Raw genomic sequence first — 26322 nt, 5'->3', positions numbered from 1 at the left:
ACAGAATTAACCCCTTTAAAAGCAGAGAGATAGAAATATGTCAAATTATGTTTAAGATGAGAGTGACCTGGCCAGAGAAAAGCCATTGTATAAGTGCCCTAGATACAGTCTAATGAGATCCTCTGCATAGAAATGAAAACATATCTTTTAGTATTTCACGCTTTCCCTCACATTTTAAAATCAGTAGCTGAGCTAATTGAGCTTCCTTCCTTGTAACTCTGAAAAATCTGAGATTTTAAGTGTAACAAGCAATTAAAAGCTAATTTTATTATTATTATAATTTTTAAAGTCAAGTGAAATACCAGCTGTATTGCCTAAAGATGGGGATGCTTCCTTGGTAGCCTGAAGGCTTCCTGGACAGCAACCAGGGGGGCGGGGATCACTGCCTTGCTCAACACTGATTCCTTGGTCCTTGACACAATTTGTGGCCCATGATAGGTTTTTAACAAATAACAAAAGAGTTTTAATCAACACTGATCATTATGCTAACTTCTATGGTCTATTTTAGAATTATAAATTCCCTGTTTGGGCATTTATAATCTCATTACAAAAATAATGCCTCAGGAAGCATCACTACGAACAAAGCTAGTAGAGGTGATGGAATCCCAGTGGAGCTATTTCAAATCCTAAAAGATGATGCTGTGAAAGTGCTGCACTCAATATGCCAGCAAATTTGGAAAACTCAGCAGTGGCCACAGGCCTAGATAAGGTCAGTTTTCATTCCAATCCCAAAGAAAGGCAATGCCAAAGAATGTTCAAACTACCGCACAATTGCGCTCATCTCACACAGTAGCAAAGTAATGCTCAAAATTCTCCAAGCTAGGTTCAACAGTACATGAACTGAAAACTTCCAGATGTTGAAGCTGGATTTAGAAAAGGCAGAGGAACCAGAGATCAAACTGCCAACATCCTTTGGATCACTGAAAAAGGGAGTTCCAGAAAAACATCTACTTCTGCTTTACTGATTACGCCAAAGCCTTTGGACTGTGTGGATCACAACAAACTGTGGAAAATTCTTCAAGAGATGGGAATACCAGACCACCTTACTCATCTCCTGGAAAAACTGTATGCAGGTCAAAACGCAACAGTTAGAACTGGACGTGGAACAACAGACTGGTTCCAAATTGGGAAAGGAGTACCTCAAGGCTGTATACTGTCACCCTGCTTATTTAACGTATATGCAAAGTACATCATGCGAAATGCAGGCTGGATGAAGCACAAGCTGCAATCAAGACTGTCGGGAGAAATATCAATAACCTCAGATATAGAGATGACACCACCCTTAAGGCAGAAAGTGAAGAAGAACTAAAGAGCCTCTTGATGGTGAAAGAAAAGAGTGAAAAAGCTGGCTTAAAACTCAACATTCAGAAAAAACTAAGATCATGGGATCCGGTCCCATCACTCCATGACAAACAGATGTGGAAACAATGGAAACAGTGACAGACTTTATTTTCTTGGGCTCCAGAATCACCACAGATGCTTGCTCCTTGGAAGAAAAGCTATGACAAAACTGGAGAGCATATTAAAAAGCAGAGACATTACTTTGCCAACAAAGGGCTGTCTAGTCAAAGCTATGGTTTTTCCAGTAGTTATGTATAGATGTGAATTGGACCATGGCTACGACCTGAAGAATGGATGCTTTTGAACTGTGGTGTTGGAGAAGAGATTTGAAAGTCCCTTGGACTGTAAGGAGATCCAACCAGTCACTAAAGGACTCAACCCTGAATATTCAATGGAAGGACTGATGCTGAAGCTCCAATACTTTGAAGTATGCAAAGAGCTGACTCATTAGAAAAGGCCCTGATGCTGGGAAAGATTGAGGGCAGGAGGAGAAGGGGATGACAGAGGATGAGATGGTTGGATGGCATCATCAACTCAATGGACATGGGTTTGGGTGGACTCTGGGAGTTGGTGATGGACAGGGAGGCCTGGTGTGCTGCGGTTCATGGGGTCACAAAGAGTCGGACTGAGCAACTGAACAACAGCAACAAAAATAACATATTGGGTTGGCAAAAGAAAGTTTGTTCAGGTTTTTCTGTACCATCTTTCACATTAATCCAAATGAACTTTTTGGCCAACCCCATATAAACCAGTTTAACAATAAAACAAGGGGCGGGGACATGATGAATGCTAAAGATGGAAAGGGTGCTGCTAGATGTTATAGACGTTTTTGATAATAGTGGTTGCTAGGTTTAGTCTATTTTTCCTTCAAAAACAAAAAATTGTCAATTCCCTCCTTCACCCAAGACTGTTTAAATCTCATTTAAATCTAATCTTCTGCTTTAGGTTGTCTCCATTGACCACTAAAGTTATTTCTTTTCTTTCTGATGGACTTTAAAATAAGAGCACCATGACCATACCCAACCAAACACCCTTTTCTTTTATTCACGATCAGCAGACCATTTTCAGGCTTTGAAAGAGTACCAAAGATCGACAGGATCTAGTACAGACCTTTAAAGCTGAGATGAAAATTTGTGTACAGCCTTTCGCTAACCTTCTGAGGCTAACTTTTAACACGTGGAGAAACAGAGAAGTCTTTTCTTCTCAAATCTTTTGTCACACTTTACTTCTTAGAAGCCTAAAGGCAAAGTTACTCAAGACCTCACATAGCTAATATAATCATCTCCTTTTGGAAGGTGTGTCAACAGGCTCACATGGGTCTTCACTAAGCCAACTCCCTTTCCCATCCTGGAGCCCAGCTACTTGGTGTGATCTCTGCTCTGTGAGTCCTAATAATCCAGAGAGCCGTGACCAGGGCATTTTCAACTAAGTGACAACATGAAATCAATTTAGGAGTAAGAAGCAAACATATATTACATTAGGCACACACATATTATGACATACGCTGCTCAAAGTGCCATTCCTACATTTCCTAGCCAGGCAACAAGTAAACTCCTTTTAAGTCCTCATCAGCATTAAAAAAAAAAAAAAGCACACAACTTATCTAACCGTCTAGAATACAAACCACTCAGAGCACTGAGATGGGTCCAACTTTGGATGGTGAGTTTAAGAATTCTGTCAGTGACTCTTTAAGCAGTTCAGACAGAAACACTCAGGCTCTTTTCAGACCTGCCAGTGGTAATACGATAGCCAGGTAAGTCTCTGGAATGGGTACTCGCCTGGAACGACTCTGTGAACTGCCGGGCCAGCATGCTCCCTTTCAGCCAAGGGAAAGGCAAAGAGACAAGAACACAACTAACACATTGATTTTCCAAACTGCCTGCAAACAGACTGGCTTTTGTTCTTGCCTGGTGGGACCACCAGCCTGGCAGATTACAGGCAGCCACTGTAGGAGTCCCCTCTGTGCCCCATGCCATCAGCTGTTTGCTCACCTCGACAGAAGCTTTATTATTGTCCACGCCAGCAGGCTGCCAAGCTAGGCAAACCGTGTGAGTGTGGAAAAGATAAACAGATGCAACCCAAATAACCCCAACAAGGCTTGTGCTCACAAACACAAGAGACCTTCTGAGCTTCCCAGTTATAAAACAGAAGCAGACTCGACAATTCTATGGATGTGAATATTTTCTTGGAAGCAAGAAGGGACACAAAGAAGGAGAAGGAGAGGATGAAGCGTGCTCCCAAGCTCTGGCTCTATTAGTTCCCAAAGCTGGTATCCTATGGCTGAAGAGACATCTGTCCACAGTGCTAAGTGGGATTTCCAGGTGAAGCCAGAACGTGCCCAGGCCAGTCAAACAGCAGGTAGTGAGAAGCTTCCTGTCCTCAAAAATAAAGCAACATTCTGGACTTTTCAGGGCATCTGCCATCACTACATCGCATTCAAGACTGATGTCACCAGGAAGGAAGGACAGCAGAGTCACACTGCATGCATGACATGGGGCAAAAGTCTTTGCTACCCTTTGAGATACCTTAGAAGGGGAGAGCAGTTCTGTAAGTGAAGTTGAGAGTGAAGAGAAACACACCAGACACTTATTATGATTTACATAGGAGGGACTTCACTTTTTGTACAAGTCACACTGGATTTCCTATGTGTAACCAATTTCATTATTAAAAAAAATGCCATAGATTGCCTTCTATGAGTTCAACTGAAGGTTACTGTTGTAGGCCTAAGTGGTGATGCACCTCAGCTCCTTCAGTATCACAGATAAAAGCGCTCCTGGCTTAGCAGGACTAATGCACAGATGCCAGAGCCTGGAGCTCCGCTGCCCCACCATTCAGCTGCAGCGCTGGCTCTTCCGTATGAATGAGCAAGCTTTCCACAACATTTATCTGATTATGAGAGCCACCATCCTTAAACATACATATGCAGCTTTCCCTCCTCCCGAGTGAATTCTGTATCCTGTGGCAACAGGCTTTACAGATGGACACCTCAGCCCCTGAGCTGGGTAGACATGGAGATTTGGTGGTGGCGGGGGTGGGGTGGGGGTGGGGGCTGGCGTAAAAGGAGGACAGGAAGAACGCCAGGAAGAAAACACAGCTGGTTCCAGGGCTTTCAGTGTAGACTGGAAATCTCATCAATGACGCAAAGTGTGTAACTATTGAAAGGTTTTGAGAGCTTCCCTGAACTAGAACCAATGCGCAAGAGAGTGTCCTGTGACTATTCAAACCAGAATCTGATTCAATCATGGCCATCCACTTTCTAATTCTACTAGGATAATTACTTTCTTTTGCATCCTGATGGAAATCCTGCTTTCATCAATTATTAGTTGGCCTCAACTACCACAAATAAAACCAAGTTTTGATGCAATAGTTTTCTAATGACTATTATATCTTTGTCAAATGTTTGCAAGGTTAATAGAAGAGTCTAATATAGGAATTGATAACAGAGACGTCCATATTCTAGATTAAAACTACTTTCTTGCTTGAGATCCCAGATTCCTATTTTCATAAGGGAACTTCAGGCAATTTTAACTTTCAAAAAATGTCCTGACTATTCATGAAGTGATGCATCAAGAGCAAGAATCTCCTCCAAAACATTCCCCTGCCAAATGTTGAATCAGTTGGGACTTGTACATTTTCAATGAATTTATTATCTACCTCTGAGGCAGATAAAAATGCCTTTTAAAAAAAGTTTTAACACTTTTTTCTTAAGAAACAGGTTTATAGAGCTATAACATACAAACAGTAAAATTCACACTTTTCAGTGAATTTGTGACTTTTGACAAATGCATCCAGTTGCATAACCACCACCACGGTCACATTGTAAGAACAGTTTTATTACCCCGAAAAGTTCTTAATGCCTCGCTTAGAATCAGCCTCTTTGGGGTTTGCTGGTTAATTTAGGCAAATTTTATATAGATACTTCCTAAAGAGTTATTAATTTCTGACCCTAGAGTTATTAATTTTATGAGGAAAAGCAATCCCTGTTAGTTTGTAATTTACATTCTGCCAATTTCCAAAACAGAATTTGAAAAAATTAAAACTCAGTGTACAAGTAGTTTCCTCTGAGTCCTATACACAGCCATTAGACAGCTGATATCCCTGTCTGCCACTCTAAAAAGTAAGTGGATTTTTGGTAGAGAATAACACAAGCATAGAATTTTACAAATGTGGAGTGCTAAATAAATGCAGCACAATAACACTTTTTTTAAAGTGAAGATGGATAACAGAGGGACCTGTTAGATATCAAAGTCGAAATCTAAATTTGTCAGACCCAGAGCTCAAAAACAAGGTCACCTGTATTTCACCTGATAATAATGAAATAACACTTCACGTTGAGAAACTCCTCTAGGAGAAATACTCTATTTTCCACATCCATGCAAGGACAAATAGGACCTATATCCCCAAATTATTCTGTCTTCTCTCTGATCTGGCTGTTGTTTAGCCAGATTGACATCACTCAATATAAAAGACCTATTTCTCATTCACAAGCAAATATTTAGCAAGTAGCTACACCGTACCACATGATTTGTATTTTATCCCTGCTGGTCCACCCAGTTTCCTCTAGTTTCAAACAATCTTAAAGATGACAGCTCTTCCTTTCTGATGTGCTTAGTTGCTCAGTCTGACGCTTTGCAACCCCACGGACTGCAGCCTGCCAGGCTCCTCTGTCCATGGGGATTCTCCAGGCAAGAATATGGGCGAGGGTTGCCATGCTTTCCTCCAGGGGATCTTCCCAACCCAGGGGTCGAACCCCTGTCTCCCACATTGCAGGCAGATTCTTTACTGACTGGGCCACCAGAGAAGCCCTTTCAGATACAGAAAGAGAAAACCTATAGCCTGACTATGCTTTGCTGCTCTTTCTCTCATGGTTTACAAAGCACAGGAGCCAGTCAGATGAAGCCAACTGCTCTTTGTCTGAAGCCTACTGTTTTTATCAGCCTCCAAAAGGTGATGAATATGGTTAACAGGTGAGGATTATTTGCAGGGAGAACTGGAAAAGAAAAAATTATTCACGGTGATTGCTGACGTGCCCTCCTGGCGAAGGTCCTAAAACCATTCAGTGTCCGTCTTTGTGGCCAACAACTGACCTGTCAGTGAGACTGCATCCAGAAGGGTCTGGTGGGGCTTCTCCAGCCACTTGCAAGCTGGACACACAGATTAGCTTCACGCCTGAGACGGTGGAGTGCGAGGTGAAGCTAAAGGCAGAGGGCCTTTCTCTCAGAACAGCAGGAAGCTGAAAAAATTGGATTTTGGATCCAGTCCTATTTATGAAAACACATAGAGTTGTGGGAACAGGCTTGAGTTGGACAGAGATATGGCAAGTATTTTTGGTTTTCAGTAGGAAATCTATGAGCCAGTTTTAAAAAGATGTCAACATTTCCTGATGTCTTCTAAAGTTCTGGCTAGGAACTTCAGACATAACTTTTGCAAAATAGTGAATAATACGATCACGAAAGACAGGAAAATCACATACATTAATTAACCAGGGGTAGGCTGTGTATCTGAAGAGTGCTGAGGGAGGGGGAGGTGTGGAAGCAAAAGGAGGAAAACAAACAAAATATGGAATTTAGAATTTCTGGAGTATTCTAGGCTTAGTGAAGGTGTCAGGATTAAGTCTGCCACCAAAGAAATGAGCAGGCAGAGAGGCCTGGCCCAGGGGACGGTGCACACCAGCGTAAAAGCAGAGAAGAGTTAAGCTGATGTTGAGCAGATTTACACATCTTTTTGTGTGTGGGATTATGGATCTCTTCTGGGATATTTCTGATGGAAGAGAAGCTCAGCACTAATCAGGGTATCTTAAGAATCATATATATATATATTTTTTAATAAAGAAGAAAAGCATCTCAGTACTTTAAACATTTTGATTCTCTAACACATGGAAAAGTTGAATCTCAAAAGATTCTGTTTATAGGAAAAGGTAAGGCTGGATTTCCTTCCAGCTATACAATCAAGTTCATAGCTAGATTCTATTTCTGTAGCTCTACGGACTTCAATATTAAACCTTTAAGCAAAGGCAGAGGACAAGTTTTCTCTTTTTGTGTGTTCGACAACAGTAGGTGTTTGATGATTTAGCAATAGTGACTAGGCCTCTAGGATACCAATAATGTATGCTGAAACTCATAAGTAATATTTACATTTGAAACAATAATCCACCTCTGGTTTTGAAGTATTATCCTGCCTATAAACAGATGAAGCCAGGAGGAAATACTGCCTTTTTATTTAAGGCAGGAGGAGTTCAGAGATGGCAGAGAAGTGGAATAAAATGTGGTCATTCTGGAAAGCCATCTACTCCTCACTTCTGCCCCCTGCTGTCTCCTTGCAATAAGTTCAGGGAACAGACAAGCTGATGGGAGACTGAAACCAAAAACAGGAGAGAGAGAGAGGGAGAGAAAGAGAAAAAGAGAGAGAGTGTGTGTGATTAATTGCTAAATCGTGTTCGACTCTACGACCCTGTGGACTGTAGCCCGCCAGGCTCCTCTGTCCATGGGATTTCCCGGGGAAGAATTCTAGAGTGGATTGCCATTTCTTTCTCTAGGGGATCTTCCTGACCCAGAGATCGAACCCATGTCTCCTGCATGGCAGGTGGATTCTTTACCACTGAGCCAACGGGGAAGCCCAAAACAGGAGTACACAGACTCAAAGACCTTCCGAACACACATAAACACACACACCAAAACACGAGTACACAGGCTCAAAGAACTTCCCAACACACACACACACACACACACACGTTCTAAATAAAAAACTTAAGACTCTTCTCAAGATTGGAAGAGACTCTGAAAGCCATCTAGGCCAAGTAAATTGGGGATGGGGAAGGAAGGAAAGTTCATATAGAATTAGAGAATCTAGGCACCTTCAATACCCCCTGTTCACTGAATTATTTATTGAGAAGTCACTACTTATCAAGTCCTGTACTGTGTAATGTGAATCTAGTCTAATTGCTCTACTTTATAGATGAGGAATCTTGGTGTCCAATGGGATGAAATGATTTTCCCAAGATAAGCCAGATAACTCCAGTTCTATAAACTAGGCTGTTTACTTACTATTCTACCACTGCCTTTCAATTCTTTCATTTGTAGGACATCTTTCAGAAACATCTCTGCAGTGTGACAATGGTCTCTAACCTACTAAAAAAATAAAATATTCAGGCTGTGAAACAGTTCTGGAACTGCCCCGAACCAGCTGTCTAACTTTGTAAGGTCACTCGATCCTTGGGGTTTCAGTTCTTATAATTGTAAGATGAAGAGACAGGATTATCTGGATTATGCATGAACTCACATGTCTGCAGGGGCTAGTCAGTTACTATCAATATAAGTCCATGAAGAATCGTGTAAGACAATATGTATAAAACTGCTTGTATTATTATCAAGCAAAGCAGCCTCCTAGCTGTACTGTTTTTGAAAACTGTATGGGCCAAGCAAAATACACTGGAACTCAACCAGGCCAGACCCATGAAACTCCTTCCAGCTCTCATGTTATAATGACTGAAGAATATGCCTAATCCACTTGTTAAAACATCATATTGTATTTACACATCTCTATTAACTGGAGAAGTGGCCGTGATACAAATAAGTGAACAGAGACTCAAAGATACAAGCTTCCACTCAGCCCACACCTGACTCAACTCTATTCCGCTAGCCTCGTTCCCCTGCCAGGTGAGTATCACTTCGCTCAGCTCTGGCAGTGTACACAGACTATTATGAGGACTGCAGACCTTGCAGACTGGCATCTAAAATTTCAAGATGAAAGGATACAATCACTAAATTAAAGCCAAGGTCCTTAAAAGTAGATTTTAACCGGAGATCAAGTTTTGTAGGATAATAAAAATTTCAGCATTGAGATTTTTTTACTCAAGGATTTTTTTTAATCAAACGAATACTTCATTGTATTCAATTTATATCTAAGAGTCAGCCATTCAAAGTAACTTTTCTATAAATCACAAATTGTTTCTGTATGTTGTTACTTCCTTTTACTCCTTAAATTATTGCTAAGCATCATAAACATACAAATAGTTCACCACCATAACTTATTTTTGGTCTCAAACCCATGTTAAGTGGCAATTCTTTGAACAGATAGTTTTTCTCTTCAAAAAAGGGGGAGTGATTTGGGAGTGGTTACAAGGATATTAAGAAATTATTTGCCAGTTTCTGGAAACCTAAAAGAACACAATCACTTTTTGCAGCAAAAAAAAAAGGAAATTTGAAAATAGAAGTTTAGATTTGTTAGTCCAACTGTTTTCTGGAAGCCTTAATCTACCAATTATTAAAACACCTTTATTTATATATGAAGGGAAGAGAATAAAAGTGTCCCCTTCTTTCTTGTGCTGCCAAACAATAAAAATCAGAATGACTGCATTTAAAAAGCATCTACTCTATTTAGCTCAAACTAGCACTCCCATGGAGAAGGCAATGGCACTCCACTCCAATACTCTTACCTGGAAATCCCATGGATGGAGGAGCCTGGTAGGCTGCAGTCCATGGGGTCGCTAAGAGTCAGACACGACTGACCGACTTCACTTTCACTTTTCACTTTCATGCATTGGAGAAGGAAATGGCAAGCCACTCCAGTGTTCTTGCCTGGAGAATCCCAGGGATGGGGGAGCCTGGTGGGCTGCCATCTATGGGGTCGCACAGAGTCGGACACGACTGAAGCAACTTAGCAGCAGCAGTACTCCCATATATAAAACCAAACTTTTAAATAATGGAACATTTGAAATTGTACAAACACAATATACTAAGAAAATTCTTAGTATATAAGAATGACCAGATGCAACAAGATAACAATCATAAAAATGATTCCCAATTTTGAACAGGGAGAAGCTAATTTCTTGATAAAACTCCAAAAACAAACCATCCATACAACCACCACACTGCAGTTAAACAAAAGCTCTTACGCTGGCCCACTAGGAGGGAATAAACAATCTGAACAACATCTTTTATTGCCTGGGAAAATTTTTTAAAACGACTCAAAGTGCCAGGAGAGAGCTGTCTCAATGCAACTGCAGACAGCTTTTCAAAGTCCCTCTGCTTCTCTAAGGATGAGTCATGAGAGGAGAGTGCATCTTGGCAAAGACAGTCTTTCCTCTGGTTCCACTCACTCCCCCTCTTATTTAAAAAAAAAAAAAAAAAAACTTTGATGGATAACAGTTAAATAGATTCCAGACAGGCTTAACTGGAGAAGTTTGAACATCAGGGAGGCAAAATATCACTGCAGAAGTCTCCACTGTTTGTCACTGTGAGCCACAGATTCGGGGATGCATCTCCCGCATCCTAAAAAGGGCTGGGTCCATTGATCATGTGCCAGATCGTGGCTGTTGTGCTTTGTGGGACAGAAGAGGGAAACAACCTAAGAAAATATCTTTGCTTCCTAGCTTCCTAAACGTCATTAGCTCATCTGCTGAACAATTACAGTGAGCTGGAAGGGGCGGGAGCCTGTCCTTTACGAGCACACATCAAATGCAAATTCACCTGCAGCAGCTGTAGGCGATGCACGGGGACATGGCTGCTACAGTGTGTGCAGCCTTCAGTGAACAGGCGCAGTTTTTCTTTCACTAACTTTTAAGCCAGCTTTTTCACTCTTCTCTTTGAGCCTCATCAAGAAGCTCTTTAGTTCTTCTTCACTTTATACCATTAGAGTGGTATCATCTGCATATCTGAGGTTGTTATTTCTCCCAGCAGTCTTGATTCCAGCTTGTGGCAAAAAGCAAGGGAGCTAGTTTAAAAAAAATTTTTTTTTTTTTTTTTAAGGAAAATAAGTAAGGAAAAATTGAGTGTTAAACTAGGGAGAATAGTTTCGCTACTGCACCTATATAGAACCACTTATTCCAACAGAATAGGGCATGTGGTGAGGGCAAAAATGCTCTCTTCTGCATATGATCATTCACCAGCCTACAAAGAACGGGGATGCTTGGCTGAGCATTGAGTGACAAAGATAAGCAAAGAGGCTTCTTGCCTTTAGAGAGGCTAGACTGGGATTACCAAAACCAAGCATCTTGTAAGCATCTAAAACAAGCATCAGAAGGCAATTTATAAGCATCATACTGCAATCCCTCATTTATATAACAATGACTACTTCATAACACATGGTACTCAATTTTCTGAAAATCACCTCTCAATAGAAAAGTAAATTCAATGTTTCTCTCCTCTTCCCAATGGTCTTTTTTGTTTTCTTTGGATATATTTTAAAAATAAAACATTACAGATATAAAGTTATACCCTCCTCTTTCCACTTTCCAGGGGAAGAAAGTTGGTGAACATCACTCTAGGGCATGCTTTTATACCTTTATTAACTAGGGGTGTGCCCTGTGCTGAGTACTTTAGGCTGCATATGCCTTTTAACTCTGTATTCAAGGGCCTGTCTGATAGAGAACTCAGCCAAACCACAGTAGTATGTCTGGTATTCTGGGAGCAAAAGGGTAAGGACAGAAACAATAAAATTTCTGTTATCTGGGATGTGAAGAGTGGCTCAGATACCACTTTACTGTGGAAACTAATCAGCAATGCCACCAGGAAAATCCCTGACAAGGTAGGTGACTGCTCTCTGTATTTGACTGGAGCCCAGCCCTGACTCTGACTCACTAAGAGTCAGTTTTGTCATTTGCAAAATAGAGGGGATAATGCCTTTATCACTGGTTTACTATGGAAATCAAAGGATAATTGGATTAAGTATGTTGACAACTTTTAATCCTTTTTTGGAACCAAGCAGAGTAGAAATATGCACACAGCAAGAATTATTTTTGTCATAATCTACTTGATATAGCAGGTTATGCTCAAAATCCTTCAGGCTAGGCTTCAAGCAGTATGTAAACCAAGAACTTCCAGATGTACAAAAGCTGGATTTAGAAAAGGCAGCAGAACCAGAGATCAAAATCCCAACATTCGCTGGATCATAGAAATATTAAGGGAATTCCAGAAAAAATATCTACTTCTGCTTCACTGACTACGCTAAAGCCTTTGACTATGTGGATCACAACAAACTGTGGAAAATTCTTCAAGAGATGAGAATACCAGACCACCTAACCTGTCTCCGGAGAAACTGGTATGTGGGTAAAGAAGTAACAGTTAGAACCTTGCATGGAACAACTGACTGGTTGTTTCATGCAACTGGGAAAGAAGCACAACAAGGTTATATGTTGTCATTCTGCTTATTTAACTTATATGCAGAATACATCTTACAAAACTCTAGGCTGGATCAATCACAAGCTGGAATCAAGACTGCTGGAAGAAATAACAACCTCGGACATGCGGATGATACCACTCTAATGGTATAAAGTGAAGAAGAACTAAAGAGCTTCTTGATGAGGCTCAAAGAGAAGAGTGAAAAAGCTGGCTTAAAATTCAACATTCAAAAAACTAAGTTCACAGCCTCCAGTCCCATCACGTCATGGCAAACAGATGGGAAAATGTCGGAGTAGTGACAGATTTTATTTTCTTGGGCTCCAAAATCATTGTGGATAGTTGACTGCAGTCATGTTATTAAAAGATGCTTGCTCCTTGGAAGAAAAGCTATGACAAACCTAGACAGCATATTAAAAAGCAGAGGCATTACTTTGGCGACAAAGGTCTACACAGTTAAAGTTACAGTTTTTCCAGCAGTCATGTATGGATGTGAGAGTTGGACCAGAAAAAAGGCTGAGTGCCGAAGAATTGGTGCTTTCTAATTGTGGTGCTGGAGAAAACTCTTGAGAGTCCTGTGGACTGCAAGGACATCAAACCAGTCAATCCTAAAGGAAATCAGTCCTGAATATTCACTGGAAGGACTGATGCTAAAGCTGAAGCTCCAACACTTTGGCCACCTGGTGTGAAAAACTGACTCAATGGAAAAGATCTCAATGCTGGGGAAGACTGAAGGCAGGAGAAGGGGACAACAGAGGATGAGATGGTTGGATGGCATCACCAACTAAATGGACATGAAATTGAGCAAGCTCTGAGAGACAGTGAAGGACAGGGAAGACTGAAGGACAGGGAAGCCTGGCGTGCTGCAGTCTATAGGGGTGCAAAGAGTCCGACATGACTTAGCAACTGAACAACAGGTGCCTGATACAGCACTTGATGGCATTCTGTCTAGTGCTTCTTACTCATGCCTTAAATGTGGCCTTTCTGATGTAGAATGGCCTTTGGTAGCAGAGAAGTAGTAGAGAGACAAGATTAGGCAGCAGACACACCCCATTCCTGTGTTATAACCCAGGAAACAAACTCTAAAACTTCAGGATTCTAATTTGTAAAACATGAATAAAAGTTGTACCCACTTCAGGTGAAACAACGTGGGCCTGAAATGAGGACTGAAGAGACACGGCCTGTGAACTGCTTAGCGCAATGGCCGCAACAGCGTTTTCAGACAGCCTGGACAGGGTGACCGAGAGCAGGGCCATGCCGAGCGCCCCTGAGTTAAACGGGAGCTCTCAGGACTGGTTCCCTCCACACAGGACACAACCTGCACGGCGCTGGGCACGTGTGAGGCAAATAGCCGACCGCCGCTAGCCAACAGGGATGGAACAGAGCGGGAGGGGCTGCCTCAGTGAGAGAGGGAAGGGTCCCTGACCCCTCGCTTGTCTAGACACTGTCTCAGAGGAGGAGCTGAAAGGCGAACTGGGGGGAGAACAGAGAGGCTTTTCCAATCCCAAGGGCTCAAAGCCAACCAGAACAGCGTATGCCGCTCAGTCCAATGACTAGTAGCAGCATATCTGATGTTAATTATGACAGAAAAATGTTCCGGCAGAAAGAAGGGAGTCTGGGGTGACCTAATGAGGAGTTAGTTACCTAATTAGCGCTCTCCGGACCTTGGACGGGTTTTCATGAGCTTGGCAACGCAGGGTTACAGCACAACAGAGTTTCTGCTTGGAGTTCTCTGTCCATTCATCGCCCAGCAGCCTGTGGCTGGCGTCAACAACTGAGCAGCACGGACACCTACTGAAGATACACTGAAACACGCAGAGGTGCAAGATCTGTGCGTGGGGCAGAATCCCAGAGGAAGGAAACAGTATTTACATAGGCCATGACACCCATCTAAATCTAGGAAGTAGAAAAGGGCAACAAGGCCATGCATTTGCCACTGAGCAACTGCCTAACCTGAAACCTCTGCCCACAACCTTGCCCCCAAGCAGCCGCAGGCCCTCTATTGGTCACCCGACAGGGTAAGACTGAAAGCTCCCATTCTGGCCCCAACCCAACGGCAACACCAGTCCTTTCTGACCACCTGGACAAGGCAGCTGACAACAGACACATGGCAGTCAAGAGTCACTGAGTTAGTGGAATATCTGGAAAAAGCAAATACACAATAGTTTCTCTCACAGTGGAAAAAAAAAAGAAATTGTGCATACAACTAGCTACTATTAACTGTGTTTCAGAATCCTGTGTTAAGCTCAAAAATTAGAAAGATGGGGCAAGCTGCTGTTAAAGTAACCACAAAATTTGATCATTTCTAGGACTTTCCCCAGAGAAGGCAATGGCACCCCACTCCAGTACTCTTGCCTGGAAAATCCCATGGACAGAGGAGCCTAGTGGGCTGCAGTCCATGGAGTCGCATAGATTCGGACACGACTGAGTGACTTCACTTTCACCTTTCACTTTTCATGCATTGGAGAAGGAAATGGCAACCCACTCCAGTGCTCTTGCCTGGAGAATCCCAGGGAGGGCGGAACCTGGTGGGCTTCCGACTCTGGGGTCGCACAGAGTCGGACATGACTGAAGTGCCTTAGCAGCAGCAGCAGCAGGACTTTCCCATAATCCCATACAACCTTAGGAAAAGTCTCATTTGTTAGCAATATCTATGCTATATATTTACTATACTAACTTTATTTCTAGGAATGAATGCTTATAAAAGGCTACAACATACTAAAGCACTTGGTTTTTTGAATACTCAGTTTTTGTTTTTATTTTTAAATGAGTCACAATAAAGAGACACTTCCTTTTCCTGGATCAGTTTGTGCAAAATCTTTAACTATTACTGAGATGGATGATGAGAAGATGATAATGAACAACAGTGTTATTCATTAAAAAGTACTGAACACTTAGCATGTTCTAAGCATTATCATAAGTACTTTATACACTTTTTCCTTTCTGCAGAGTAGGAACTCGGAACTATGAGGATAAATATCTTGCCTAAGAGCGTGTAAGGAACCCAACACAGGTGGTTTTTCCTATAGCGTCTGAAACAGACCGCTGGTTGTTGCTAAGCATCAGATGTAGCCAGCTTTGCATTTAGAGCCTACTTTAAAAAAGAAGTGTCACTCTGAGCACTAAATTTTAACTTGGCACAGCAGAAATGTAGGAATGAGGAAAACAGGTTCTTACCTTCCAATCTCATGTTTTTGGGAGGGTAGCCTGGCAGCATTATTTTCTTGAGGGCCTCCCACACCAAGGAATGCATAGGTCTTTTCTCTTGCATTGGTCAGTTCTCTCAGAGAGGACTCTCCCAGTCTCCTCTCTGAGAAGCAAAATAAGCCTTGCACCCTCAAGTCCAGAGTCTTTCTGCCTCAACTCTCCAGAAAGAAAACCATCAATCTTTCGCTAGGCACTGAGAGAAACAATCTGGGCACTTCACTGCTTCTTAGGAAAACCTCTAGTCAACCCACCTGTCTTGGTTCTGTCCACATCTCTTCTTTAGAGTACCTGCTGCTTTTCATTTATGAGCCTTTCTAGTGTCCTCTGGCACACAGTCTTGCTTTTGGATTTCTTCTCCTGCCAGTTTAAGTTGTAGCTTTCTCTTTCTGCTAAGAAGCTCCTTATCTTCTGTTCATCTGTTTTCTAGCTTTCAAAATTTGGTCGCTGTTGCCTCCTCTCTCGTTCTGTTTATTTTGTAGGTTTTTGTCTTTTTTACCCTTTATTGTCATATTTGTGGAGGTTTTGGTAGGGAATAGGGTCAAGCACATATGTTCAATCTGTCACATTTTATCAGAAGACTTCTATAGGCTGTTTGAGCTCTCTGTGGCTGGCAACAGATTATATACCCTAAAAGTAATGATGATAAAGAAAATGTACTTAAAGCATTCAAGTATATTTCATTTGTTTAAAAAAGATGGGAATAAACATCTTGAGGAAGATACTTAACCTTTCTGATTTTCAATAAATTATGAAACAAAAGGTTAAAAAAGTTTCTTAATAACTCTTTAAACTCTAATATCCTTCAACAAAGGCCAAAAAGAAATCACAGTACTGTATCTGCTCAACCTAAACCATTTTATTGAAAACATTTGTGCACACATATTAGGACTCCCACATGGATGGTACGCTAAGGGTTAACAGTATTGTTAAGGTACAATCCCTGAATATTAGCTCTTTTTTTCCTGGGGGGAGAAAGGATAATCACATGTTAATATTATTCAGGATTACTCTCAGCAACGAAAGATAGGTAAATCAAGCTTGGCAAATTCCTACTTATAGAGGAGTACATTATATAATACTGCAGTAAGTTCTTAAAGCATAAAACTTCAGCCATATTCATTGTACCTTGTCTGCTCTGATTTTTTAAAAAATAAAACATTTTACCTACATCTTGTGGTGCTGGAGAAGACTCTGGAGAGTCCCCTGGACAGTAAAGAGATCAAACCAGTCAATCCTAAAGGAAATCAACCCTGAATATTCATTGGAAGGACTGATGCTGAAGCTGAAGCTCCAATACTTTGGCCACCTGATGTGAAGAGCTGAGTCACTGGAAAAGACCCTGAGGCTGGGAAAGACTGAAGACTAAAGGAGAAGCGGGTGGCAGAGGATGAAATGGTTGGATAGCATCACTGATTCAGCAGACATGAATCTAAACAAACTCTGGGAGATAGTGGAGGACAGAGGAGCCTGGCGTGCTCCACGGTGCACAAAGAGTTGGACAGGACTCAGTGACTAAACAATAACAAAAGGGTCAAGAAGGGTCTTAAGGACTGGAGCACACAAGACTATGAAACCAACATAACCAGTATCTAACCTAGGCTGAAGCTCAGCAGAGCATCAAGGAACCTCTGTGGCAATGTCCTGGAGCACGTCTGCAGAGAGCCTGGGAAACTGAGAACATACATCCCATCACAGCCTCGCTTCCTGGGAAATACAATAACTGTCTTCAAACTTATCATCTTTAGAGACACAAAGGTAAACACCAGTCCCCTCTTCCTGAAACTCTATGTGTGGACACCACTGCTTTACACGGAGGGGCAGCCCAGTCTAACAAACAGAAACGTGTCAGCGTTTAGTGAGTTCAGTAGCATATCAGAATAGGGAACAAGCATCTCCTCCCGTGCACACTGTGGAGAACCATTTGCATTACAGCATGGTATCACACGTAATGCCACCTCTTCCTCTAGTAAATATGACTGAACTTTTCATTCTGTGCAAAGGCCGCATGGGATGTGACATTACACACAAGACATGTCTTTGGGAATATTTTATTTTGTATTAACTCAAGGAATAAAAATGACTCGAACGGTTGAGTTAAAACTTCAACTTTAGTGAATTTAGGTCATTCAAAAGTCAGGACTGCTGTTTGATATGCTTTAATGATTTTTTGTTTTCTGGTTACCCTATTCTCTTCTTCAGCGAAGGACCTGCTGCCAAGAAATGTGAACATCACTTTTATTAACTGAATCAAAGAAATTTGCAGGATTTGGTATAGAGAAGAGCTTGTCTTTCATGTCTAAATGGAATACATTTGTTGATATACATTCAATGTACACATATATATCTGAAATAAGAGTAGGAGACGTGGGGAATTCCCTGGCTGTCCTGTGGTTGGGACTCTGCAGTCTCATAGCTGAAGTCCTGGGTTCAATCCCTGGTCAGGGAACTAAAACCCTACAAGCTGTGCAGTGTGCTCCCCTCACCCCCCGCCCCCCGCAAAAAAATACTATTAATTAAAAAAAAAAATCAGTACCCAACATTTTTTGAACTCTTGTATTATTCCAGTCACTGTACTGCTTTCTAAAGATTATTTCATTTATATATTAGAACAACTCGATATAAGTTAAGTATATGTTCCCCATCTTACAGATAAGTAACCTGGTCATCAAAGGGTTAAATAACTTACCCAAGGAAATACAGTTAATATAAAACAAGGCCAGAATTTAAACCCAGACAGTCTGACTTCAGAGCTCTTGACAACTGAGCATACTGCCTGGTACCATAACTAGGTGATTCTAGGGACAAAGTCTCTTAATTTTCTATCAATAATTGGAGTTTCTAAATGGTCCAGTGTGAGTATCAACAACAGAAAAGTGAAAATGTTAGTCGCTCCATCGTGTCAGACTCTTTGTGACCCCAATGACTGTAGCCCACCAGGCTCCTCTGTCCATGGAGTTCTCTAGGCAAGAATACTGGAGTGGGTTGCTGGAACATTCTCCAAGGGGTAGAACCTGGGTCTCCTGCACTGAAGGTGGATTCTCTACCAGCTGAGCCACCATCTCTGGTGGCTATCAACAACAGAACAGGAGGTCTATTCTAATTAAGATTACCCTCCAGAAGGAGGAGGATTTGGCTAGAAAATTTGACTCGTGATTTCAGAAGTTAGAGATACAATCATTTGGTATGAATTGTACTGAATGAAAGCCACTGTTGTTTCCTGCTTCTGGAATGGGACATTATAAATAGATGCCTGGCAAGCCCGTCAATCCCAGCATTTCTACTCTTATTCACTAATGACAATCAAGTGTCACCATTTGCTATTATATCCCATCAATGACTACATGCATCTAATGGTAGCACAGACATGTATATCTGATACATTCCATGCACTATGGAACTACGTGGCTTATTTCCTTATAGGTTTACACATATATTCATACATAAGAAAATGCTATCAAATGGAATAATATGCATTTTATAGCTAAGAAGCAGAGCTATAGCCATTCCAAAAATACCTAAATACCTAAAAGTATAAATAAAAGAATGAATAAAATAAAACTTAAGAGGGGTGGTAGGTAGGAGAAAGGGCCCATGCTGACTCAGTGGCAAGGCATCCTGTAAGAAAAACAGAGAGCTGAAAAGGGGCTCTTCAAAGTATCCATCCAGTCCTTTCACTTTCTTCATTACAAGCAAAGTGAGCTTGGACCAATTATGTAAACTTGGCCGAGATCTCTTTGACAATTTTATTACGTAAATTATATTAACTGAGCCTTAATGTACTGCCCTCTTTCTCTTCTCCCAGCAGTCCCAATGCTAAGTCACTGCAGTGGGTGGAACTGCAGAAATATATGCGTGAGGTGGAGTGGAAACAATGCAGAGAGAAGCCTCACAAAGGAGAGGGAATTCTGCCATGGCTATGACTCTAGGCTCTTGAGTCTATTGCAAAGTTCATTTTCCTGTAATAATGTCCACCAGTTCTGTACTCAGCATCTCTATACTGAGTATAGTATCAGATCTCAAGAACAAGATGAAAACACAAGACTTCTTAAAGTCTAATGCATTCATCCATCAATCATTAGAGGACATTACTTGTAAGATACTGTAGTGTGTTCCTGTACAGAACAACCAGACATGTCATTTTTGGTAAGATTAGGATTAAAGGCAGTACCAAAGATAATTTCCAAAAGAAATATAAATGTAAGAATAAATACAGTACATATGCAATTATCTGTTATTTATATACCCATTGACGGGAAGGAGAATCACCCATGAGGTATCCCACAAGGTATCTAAACTTTGATTCCCTACCTCCTATCCAATTCTACTTATAATTGTAATGATTTTTGATGTAATCTTCATACAACTACACTCCATTATAAATAACTATATGCCTTTGGGAAAGTCTTTTATTCCTTTTGACATAGTTTCTAGCTCTGTAAATTAAATTATCTTGAACAGTTGAAATAAGACTATGACTCTGTAACATAACCCTGTTGTTGAAGGTCCACAAACAGACTATTTCATTCTCCCTACACGAAAATGAATACGGACACCCCCTCCACACCCCCGCGCTGATAGGCCTTTCTCTTCTCTCGCTATGGGCTGCTAGGGAGGGACTGACCACTGCGCCTGCTACTTTCACCCATAATCCCAAATCAACTGAGTCAAGTGAATAGTAGTTTCACTGTTTCCATGTAGATTCATGTGCCTCATTTTATCCCAAGCTGTGGTGGGGAGAATACAAACTAGATTTCTGTGACACTCCAAACACAGCAGTGTTCACTACTGTTACTATTTATTCAGGGTGGGCTGGAGTGCTGGTGGTGAAAAGAAGACGTTTTAGAATTGTCTAGCTCAGCTGAGATGGGATTTTGTGATTATTTAGAGTCACTGAATGCACTGCTTATCCACCCAAGGAGTTGGTCTACAAGGTCAAAGACTTGGAGAGTCCCTGCTATCATGGCACTTCAAAGATCAAAAGCCTACAACAAAGAGATAATAGCAAAGAACTCTGACCTACTATACACAGAAGGAGTAACTAATAAGGCTCTATGGTATAGCACAGGGAACTCGACTCAGTACTCAGTAATGACCTACGCAGGAAAGAACCTAAAAAAGAGTGGATGTATGTATATGTATAACTGATTCACTTTGCTATACAGCAGAAATTAACACAACACTGTAAATCAGCTGTACTCCAATAAACATTAAAAGCAACAGCAAAAACCAAACAAAAAACCCGAAGAACTCTGACCAGAGAAAATGCAAGGAAAGCCCATATATCTAAGAGAGTGGACCTGCTGTTCTAAAAAGCTCCAATGTTTACTGTGTGATATATAGAAGCCTACCATGTCTTCTTGTTTTTTTGAAAGAGGTTTAAAAAGCGAAGGGAGACAACAGATTTCATGCTTTCTTTAATCTCAGTGAATATATCATTTCATCGTCATCACTTCAGTGATATTCAAAGACCTCAGGTGAAAATGGAGGTAATAAAAAATCTAGCTGAAAACACAGAATACTCTGACATAAGTGAAGTGAAAGTGAAAGTCGCTCAGTCGTGTCCAACTCTTTGCAACCCCATGGACTACACAGCCCATGGAATTCTCCAGGCCAGAATCCCTTCTCCAGGGGAACTTCCCAACCCAGGGATCGAACCCAGGTCTCCCGCACTGCAGGCTGATTCTTTACTAGCTGAGCCACAAGGGAAGCCCTGACATAGGCAAAATAGCATTTTTGGATGTGTCTCTGAGAGTAACGGAAATAAAAGCAAAAATAAACAAATGGGGCCTAATTAAACTTAAAAGCTTTTGCATAGCAAATGAAACCATAAACAAAACCAAAAGTCAACCCACAGAATGGGAGAAAACAAGACTGACAAGGGATTAATTTCCAAAATATACAAACAGCTCAAAAAAAGGGGGGGAGGGGGCAGAAGACCTAAGGAGACATTTCTCCAAGACATATATTTGTTAGTAATATATCCAGTCTTCCATGCATTGATTTTTGTTTCCCCTACCATTTTATTTCTTCTTTCTAACTACAGACGTGTAATCGGAAGATAATCACACAAACTTTTCAGCTGCTGTATTCTGAGTCAAACAAGGTTTCACTTACAAAGTGTCTATCATGGACAGGAAAGTTTACCACAATATAATCATTAAGGGAAGAAGGCTTCTTCTGCTCCTTATACCTACATTTTTTAAAAATATGTTTTTCTCTTGTGCTGAAAATAGTACAGAGATAAAATGAATATCCACTGACAGAATGTAAAATCACTGCATAATAAAATATGTATCAGAATCTAGTTTAATCGTCAAGTAGTCAAAATGTTGTTACAAGTAATTGAGCAGTTCAAAATATACATGGAATGCTGGGCTGTGTTTCCAGGGCAACAAAATGCCAAGTTTCATATTACCTTTTGCATTAATTAACGAAAGTATTTACATTTAAAGTGGCACCTTTCACATGCTTCTGAAGATTGCTACACTAGTGTAATTATAATGCTGATCAAGAAACTGTGCTTTAAAAAACTACCCACCTGCTACAGACTCGTTAAAAAAAAAAAGACCAAAAAAAAACTGTTAGTGTACTGCAGATGCTTGGATTGCGTTTTTGTACTAGATCTTGAGAGTAGAGTAAGAGTGGAAAAACTGAAACACTTTCAGCAGCAGTAGCTGTGATATACATATTGTATTTACCAGTATCAAGAGAACTGCTATAAAGCAATGTCTCTACCACAAAGCAAAACAAGGAATAGTAATCACAGTTCTTGTCTGACTTCCTTCCTGACCACTGCCCATTACCCTACACTCCACCATGGCCTTTAGACAAGTATAACAGAGATTTCATTTGTAGGCTATTTCCAGTCTGCCAGCAATGATCATTATATCGCTATATTGAAGACTCTAAGGTGAAGTCATGACAGCTGAAATAAGCCCACGGTAAAAGAGGAATGTCTGCCAAGAGCAGACATCAACAGTGGTAGGACCAGGGGTAAGTTACCTGCCATATGTATAAATTCTTAGCCAGCAAGTTCAAACATATACACTCATACATGTTATACTCACTAACCTCTATTTGAGGAAAATAGCATAATGGTTAAATGGCCAGGCTTCAACTCTCTGACCTGGGTTTGATCTCATTGCCAGCTATTTCCTCGATAGCTGTTGTGTGTTTTTAGGCAAGCTACTTAATTTCTTCTGATTTTCCTTTTTCTTACCTATAAAATGAGGAAAATAAAGACTATCCATTGAAAAGCTTGTAAAGAAGCTCAATTAGTAACATATGATCATGTGCTCAGCACATGAAGGAAGGCTGCTTTATGATCTCTACTCTCACCACTTTTACTCAAAATAGTTTTGAAAGTTCTAGCCAAGGCAATCAGAGAAGAAATAAAACAAACCCAAGTTGAAAAAAAAGAAGTAAAACAGTCACTCTTTGCAGATGACATGATACTATACACAGAAAATCCTACAGATGTTACCAGAAAACTACTAGTGCTCCTTAGTGAATTTGGTAAAGTTGCAGGATACAAAATTAATACACAGAAAGTACTTGCACTGCTGTACACAAACAATGAAAGATCAGAAAGAGACATTAAGGAAACAATCCCAATTACCACTGCATCAAAAAGAATAAAATACCTAGGGATAAACCTACTTATGAGACAAAAGACCTTTACTCTGAAAACTCTAAGAAACTGAAGATGACAGAAACCCGATGGGAGGATGTATCATTTTCTTGGACTGAAAGAATCAACACTGTCAAAATGATGATACTACCTAAGGCAACATACAGATTCAATGCAATCCCTATCAAATTACCAATGGCATTTTTCACAGAAAGAGAGCAAAAACTTTTAAAATTTATGTGGAAACACAAAAGACCCTTACTACCCAAAGCCATCTTGAGAAAGAAAAATGGAACTGGAGGACTCAGACTCCCTGACACCTCAGCTATATGACAAAAATACAGTAATGAAAACAGCATGATACTGGCACAAGAAAACAGAAATAGAGATCAATGGAACAGAATAGGAAGCCCAGAAATAAATCCACACACCTGTGGCCAACTAATCTATGACAAGAAAGCAAAAATATACAATGGAGAAAAGACAGTCTCTTCAATAAGTGGTGCTGGGAAAACTGAACAGATGCAAATAACATACTGAAACTAGAACAATCTCTAACACGATACACAAAAATAAACTCAAAAGGATCAAAGACCTAAATGCAAGGCTGGACACTACAAAACTCATAGAGGAAAATATCTTTTGACCTAAATCACAGTGATATCCTTTTTGATCCACCACCTAGAATAAACAACATAAAAACAAAAATAAACAAATGGGATCTAGTTAAACTTAAAACCTTCTGCACAGCAAAGGAAACCGTCAACAAAACAACCCACAGAATAGGAGACACTTACAAAGTGACCAACAGGGTTTAATCTCCAAAATATACAAATAGCTCATGCAGCTCAATACAAAAAAAACAAAAACAAAAAAACCACAACCCAATAAAAAAAAAAAAGGACAGAAGATCTAAATAGACATTTCTCCAAAGAAGACATACAGATGGCCAAAAAGCACATGAAAAGATGCTCAACAGCACCAATTATCAGAGAAATGCAAATCAAAACTACAATGAAGAATCACCCCACACATGATCGGAATGGCCATCACCAAAAAGTTTACAAATAATAAACACTGGAGAAGAGAGAACCCTCCTACACTGTTGGTAGGAACGTAAATTTGTACAGTCACTATGGAGAACACTATGGAAGTTCCTTAAAAAGCTAAAAAGAGAACTACCATATGACCTAGCAACCCCACTCCTGGGCATACATCCAGAGAAAGTCATAATATGAAAAGATACATGTACCCCAATGTTCACTGCAGCAATATTTACGGCAGCCAAGACAAAGAAGAAACCCATCGAGGAATGGATAAAGATGTGGTACATATAAGCAACTGAATATTACTTAACCATAAAAAAGAAATAACATTCCATGCAGCAACATGGATGGACTTAGAAGTTAGTCAGACAACGGCAAAAGCAAGGTAGGTGGCTGGCTTTGAGAAGAAAAGAATTGTAAGATGGAATAGCAACTAGACTGTGAGGAGAGCTCAGAAATGAAATTCAGGGCACTTCTTTGTGAGAACTGCAAAAAAATGACTCTCATCTTGCAGCTTAAGATCAAGGTAAGATTTCATGAAAGAAGAGGTACAGATACTCAATTATTTAATAGGCAATTACTGAACACTTATTACATGTAGAATACTTTTTAAGGTCTTTTGTTAATTATCAAGTTTTATTAGACAAGATGTACTCAAAATGCAGACAATCTCAACAAATTGATAATATCACAGAGCTAGGTCCCGTGTGACCAGTGTGACCTGAGTGATGCAAGCTAACTTCTACCAGTGGGCAAGTCAAGGGTTACTACTGGCTGGAGTGATCTGAAATGGCATCATGGAGTTTGAACACTTGGGATCTGGCAGACATTTAAAAGTGAATGCCTAGGGCAAGAGCAGGGTCCAATTTACAGATCAAATACAATCAGTACTCATTAAGCAAAACTGAATGAGCCAGGAAAGTTAATTCCATAAATGTAGGCTATATGTTAGGGATTAGTGATACCTGGCTGGAAAATTAGGTTGGAACCAAAGTATACAAACAGTCTGGGCTATTTTTGAAATATGTGGCACGAAGAAGAGGAATGACCCTTAGTGGGTAGAAAGGCTTGGGTAATCATTTTATTCCTCTTCTAACTTCACATCTAGTATAGGATAGTAGATCTACTGATGACTATGAGAATATATGAGTCACACAGTTTTATCACCTTAATAAAGTTTACTTGGACAGACACTTCATCGAGTCATAAAATAAGTGGATGATGATCTCTATTTTACAACTGGGAATTGCAAATCGAAGGAGCCATGAATACAACTTGTAAAACACAGCACTATTCAGTGTCTTAATTGGAAAAGAGGCCTGATTCTGTTATAAAAACTAAGAATATGACTTCAAGTAGACTATAATATTTATGAATTTAACTAAGGTCAAATATCTTATTTTAAACTAATGATTAGACTATTAAAGTGAAAGCAGGATTCTAATTTGAAATTTGTTAATAATATTTTCTCTTCTTTGAAAGTTGGCCATGAACAAAATTTGAATATAAACAGCAGAAATAGGAAACAGGTTAGAGCTTGATTTAGGACGATATTCCACAGAACAAAGAGAAGAGGGCACAGAATGTGAAGGGAGAAGAGGCGCTGGTGAAGAAGCTAAAAAGTGAACCACAGATGCGAGGATATTAAAAGTACATCTTGAAGAACAGTAGAAGAGAGTGAAAATTTGAGAGAGGATACAGACTGACCTATTATTCTCACAGAGTTGAAAAGACACTGCAGCTAGAAAATTAGATATCCACAATGCCGCCACCTCCTACTTGGAAGACCCACACCTTCCTTTTCTGACCTGCTCCTGATGTGACAGAGGAGGAGCTGTATCAGCTTCCCTCGAAGACCCCGAGATGGAGTATACACATGGCTGCCCCAAAAAAGAGGCGGAACAGCAACTTCCCGTGGCCTGGATTTGAAAGAACGTCCCCAGAGTGGCACCATGTGTCTTCTCGTGTTCTATGAATCTGCTGC

The 26322-nt window shown here is 40.5% G+C and overlaps 1 protein-coding gene across 3 annotated transcripts in view; it reads right to left on the bottom strand.

The window, feature by feature from the left end:
• Positions 1–26322, bottom strand: part of MRPS27 (mitochondrial ribosomal protein S27) — a 103959-nt gene that overhangs the window by 24030 nt on the left and 53607 nt on the right. For 2 of the 3 annotated variants that reach the window (XM_019982919.2, XM_070774561.1), the window contains one exon: positions 6429–6602. The exons of the other annotated variant lie outside the window; for it this stretch is intronic. In XM_019982919.2, coding sequence (XP_019838478.2) covers positions 6429–6602 — 174 coding nt within the window. The remainder of the gene's footprint in view (positions 1–6428; positions 6603–26322) is intronic. 3 annotated transcript variants of the gene reach the window in all.

The sequence above is a fragment of the Bos indicus genome, chromosome 20 (assembly GCF_029378745.1).
Source record: "Bos indicus isolate NIAB-ARS_2022 breed Sahiwal x Tharparkar chromosome 20, NIAB-ARS_B.indTharparkar_mat_pri_1.0, whole genome shotgun sequence".
NCBI classification, from domain to species: Eukaryota; Metazoa; Chordata; class Mammalia; order Artiodactyla; family Bovidae; genus Bos; species Bos indicus.
Note: the sequence above shows the minus strand (reverse complement) of the source record. Positions and strands in the feature narration are given on the sequence as shown.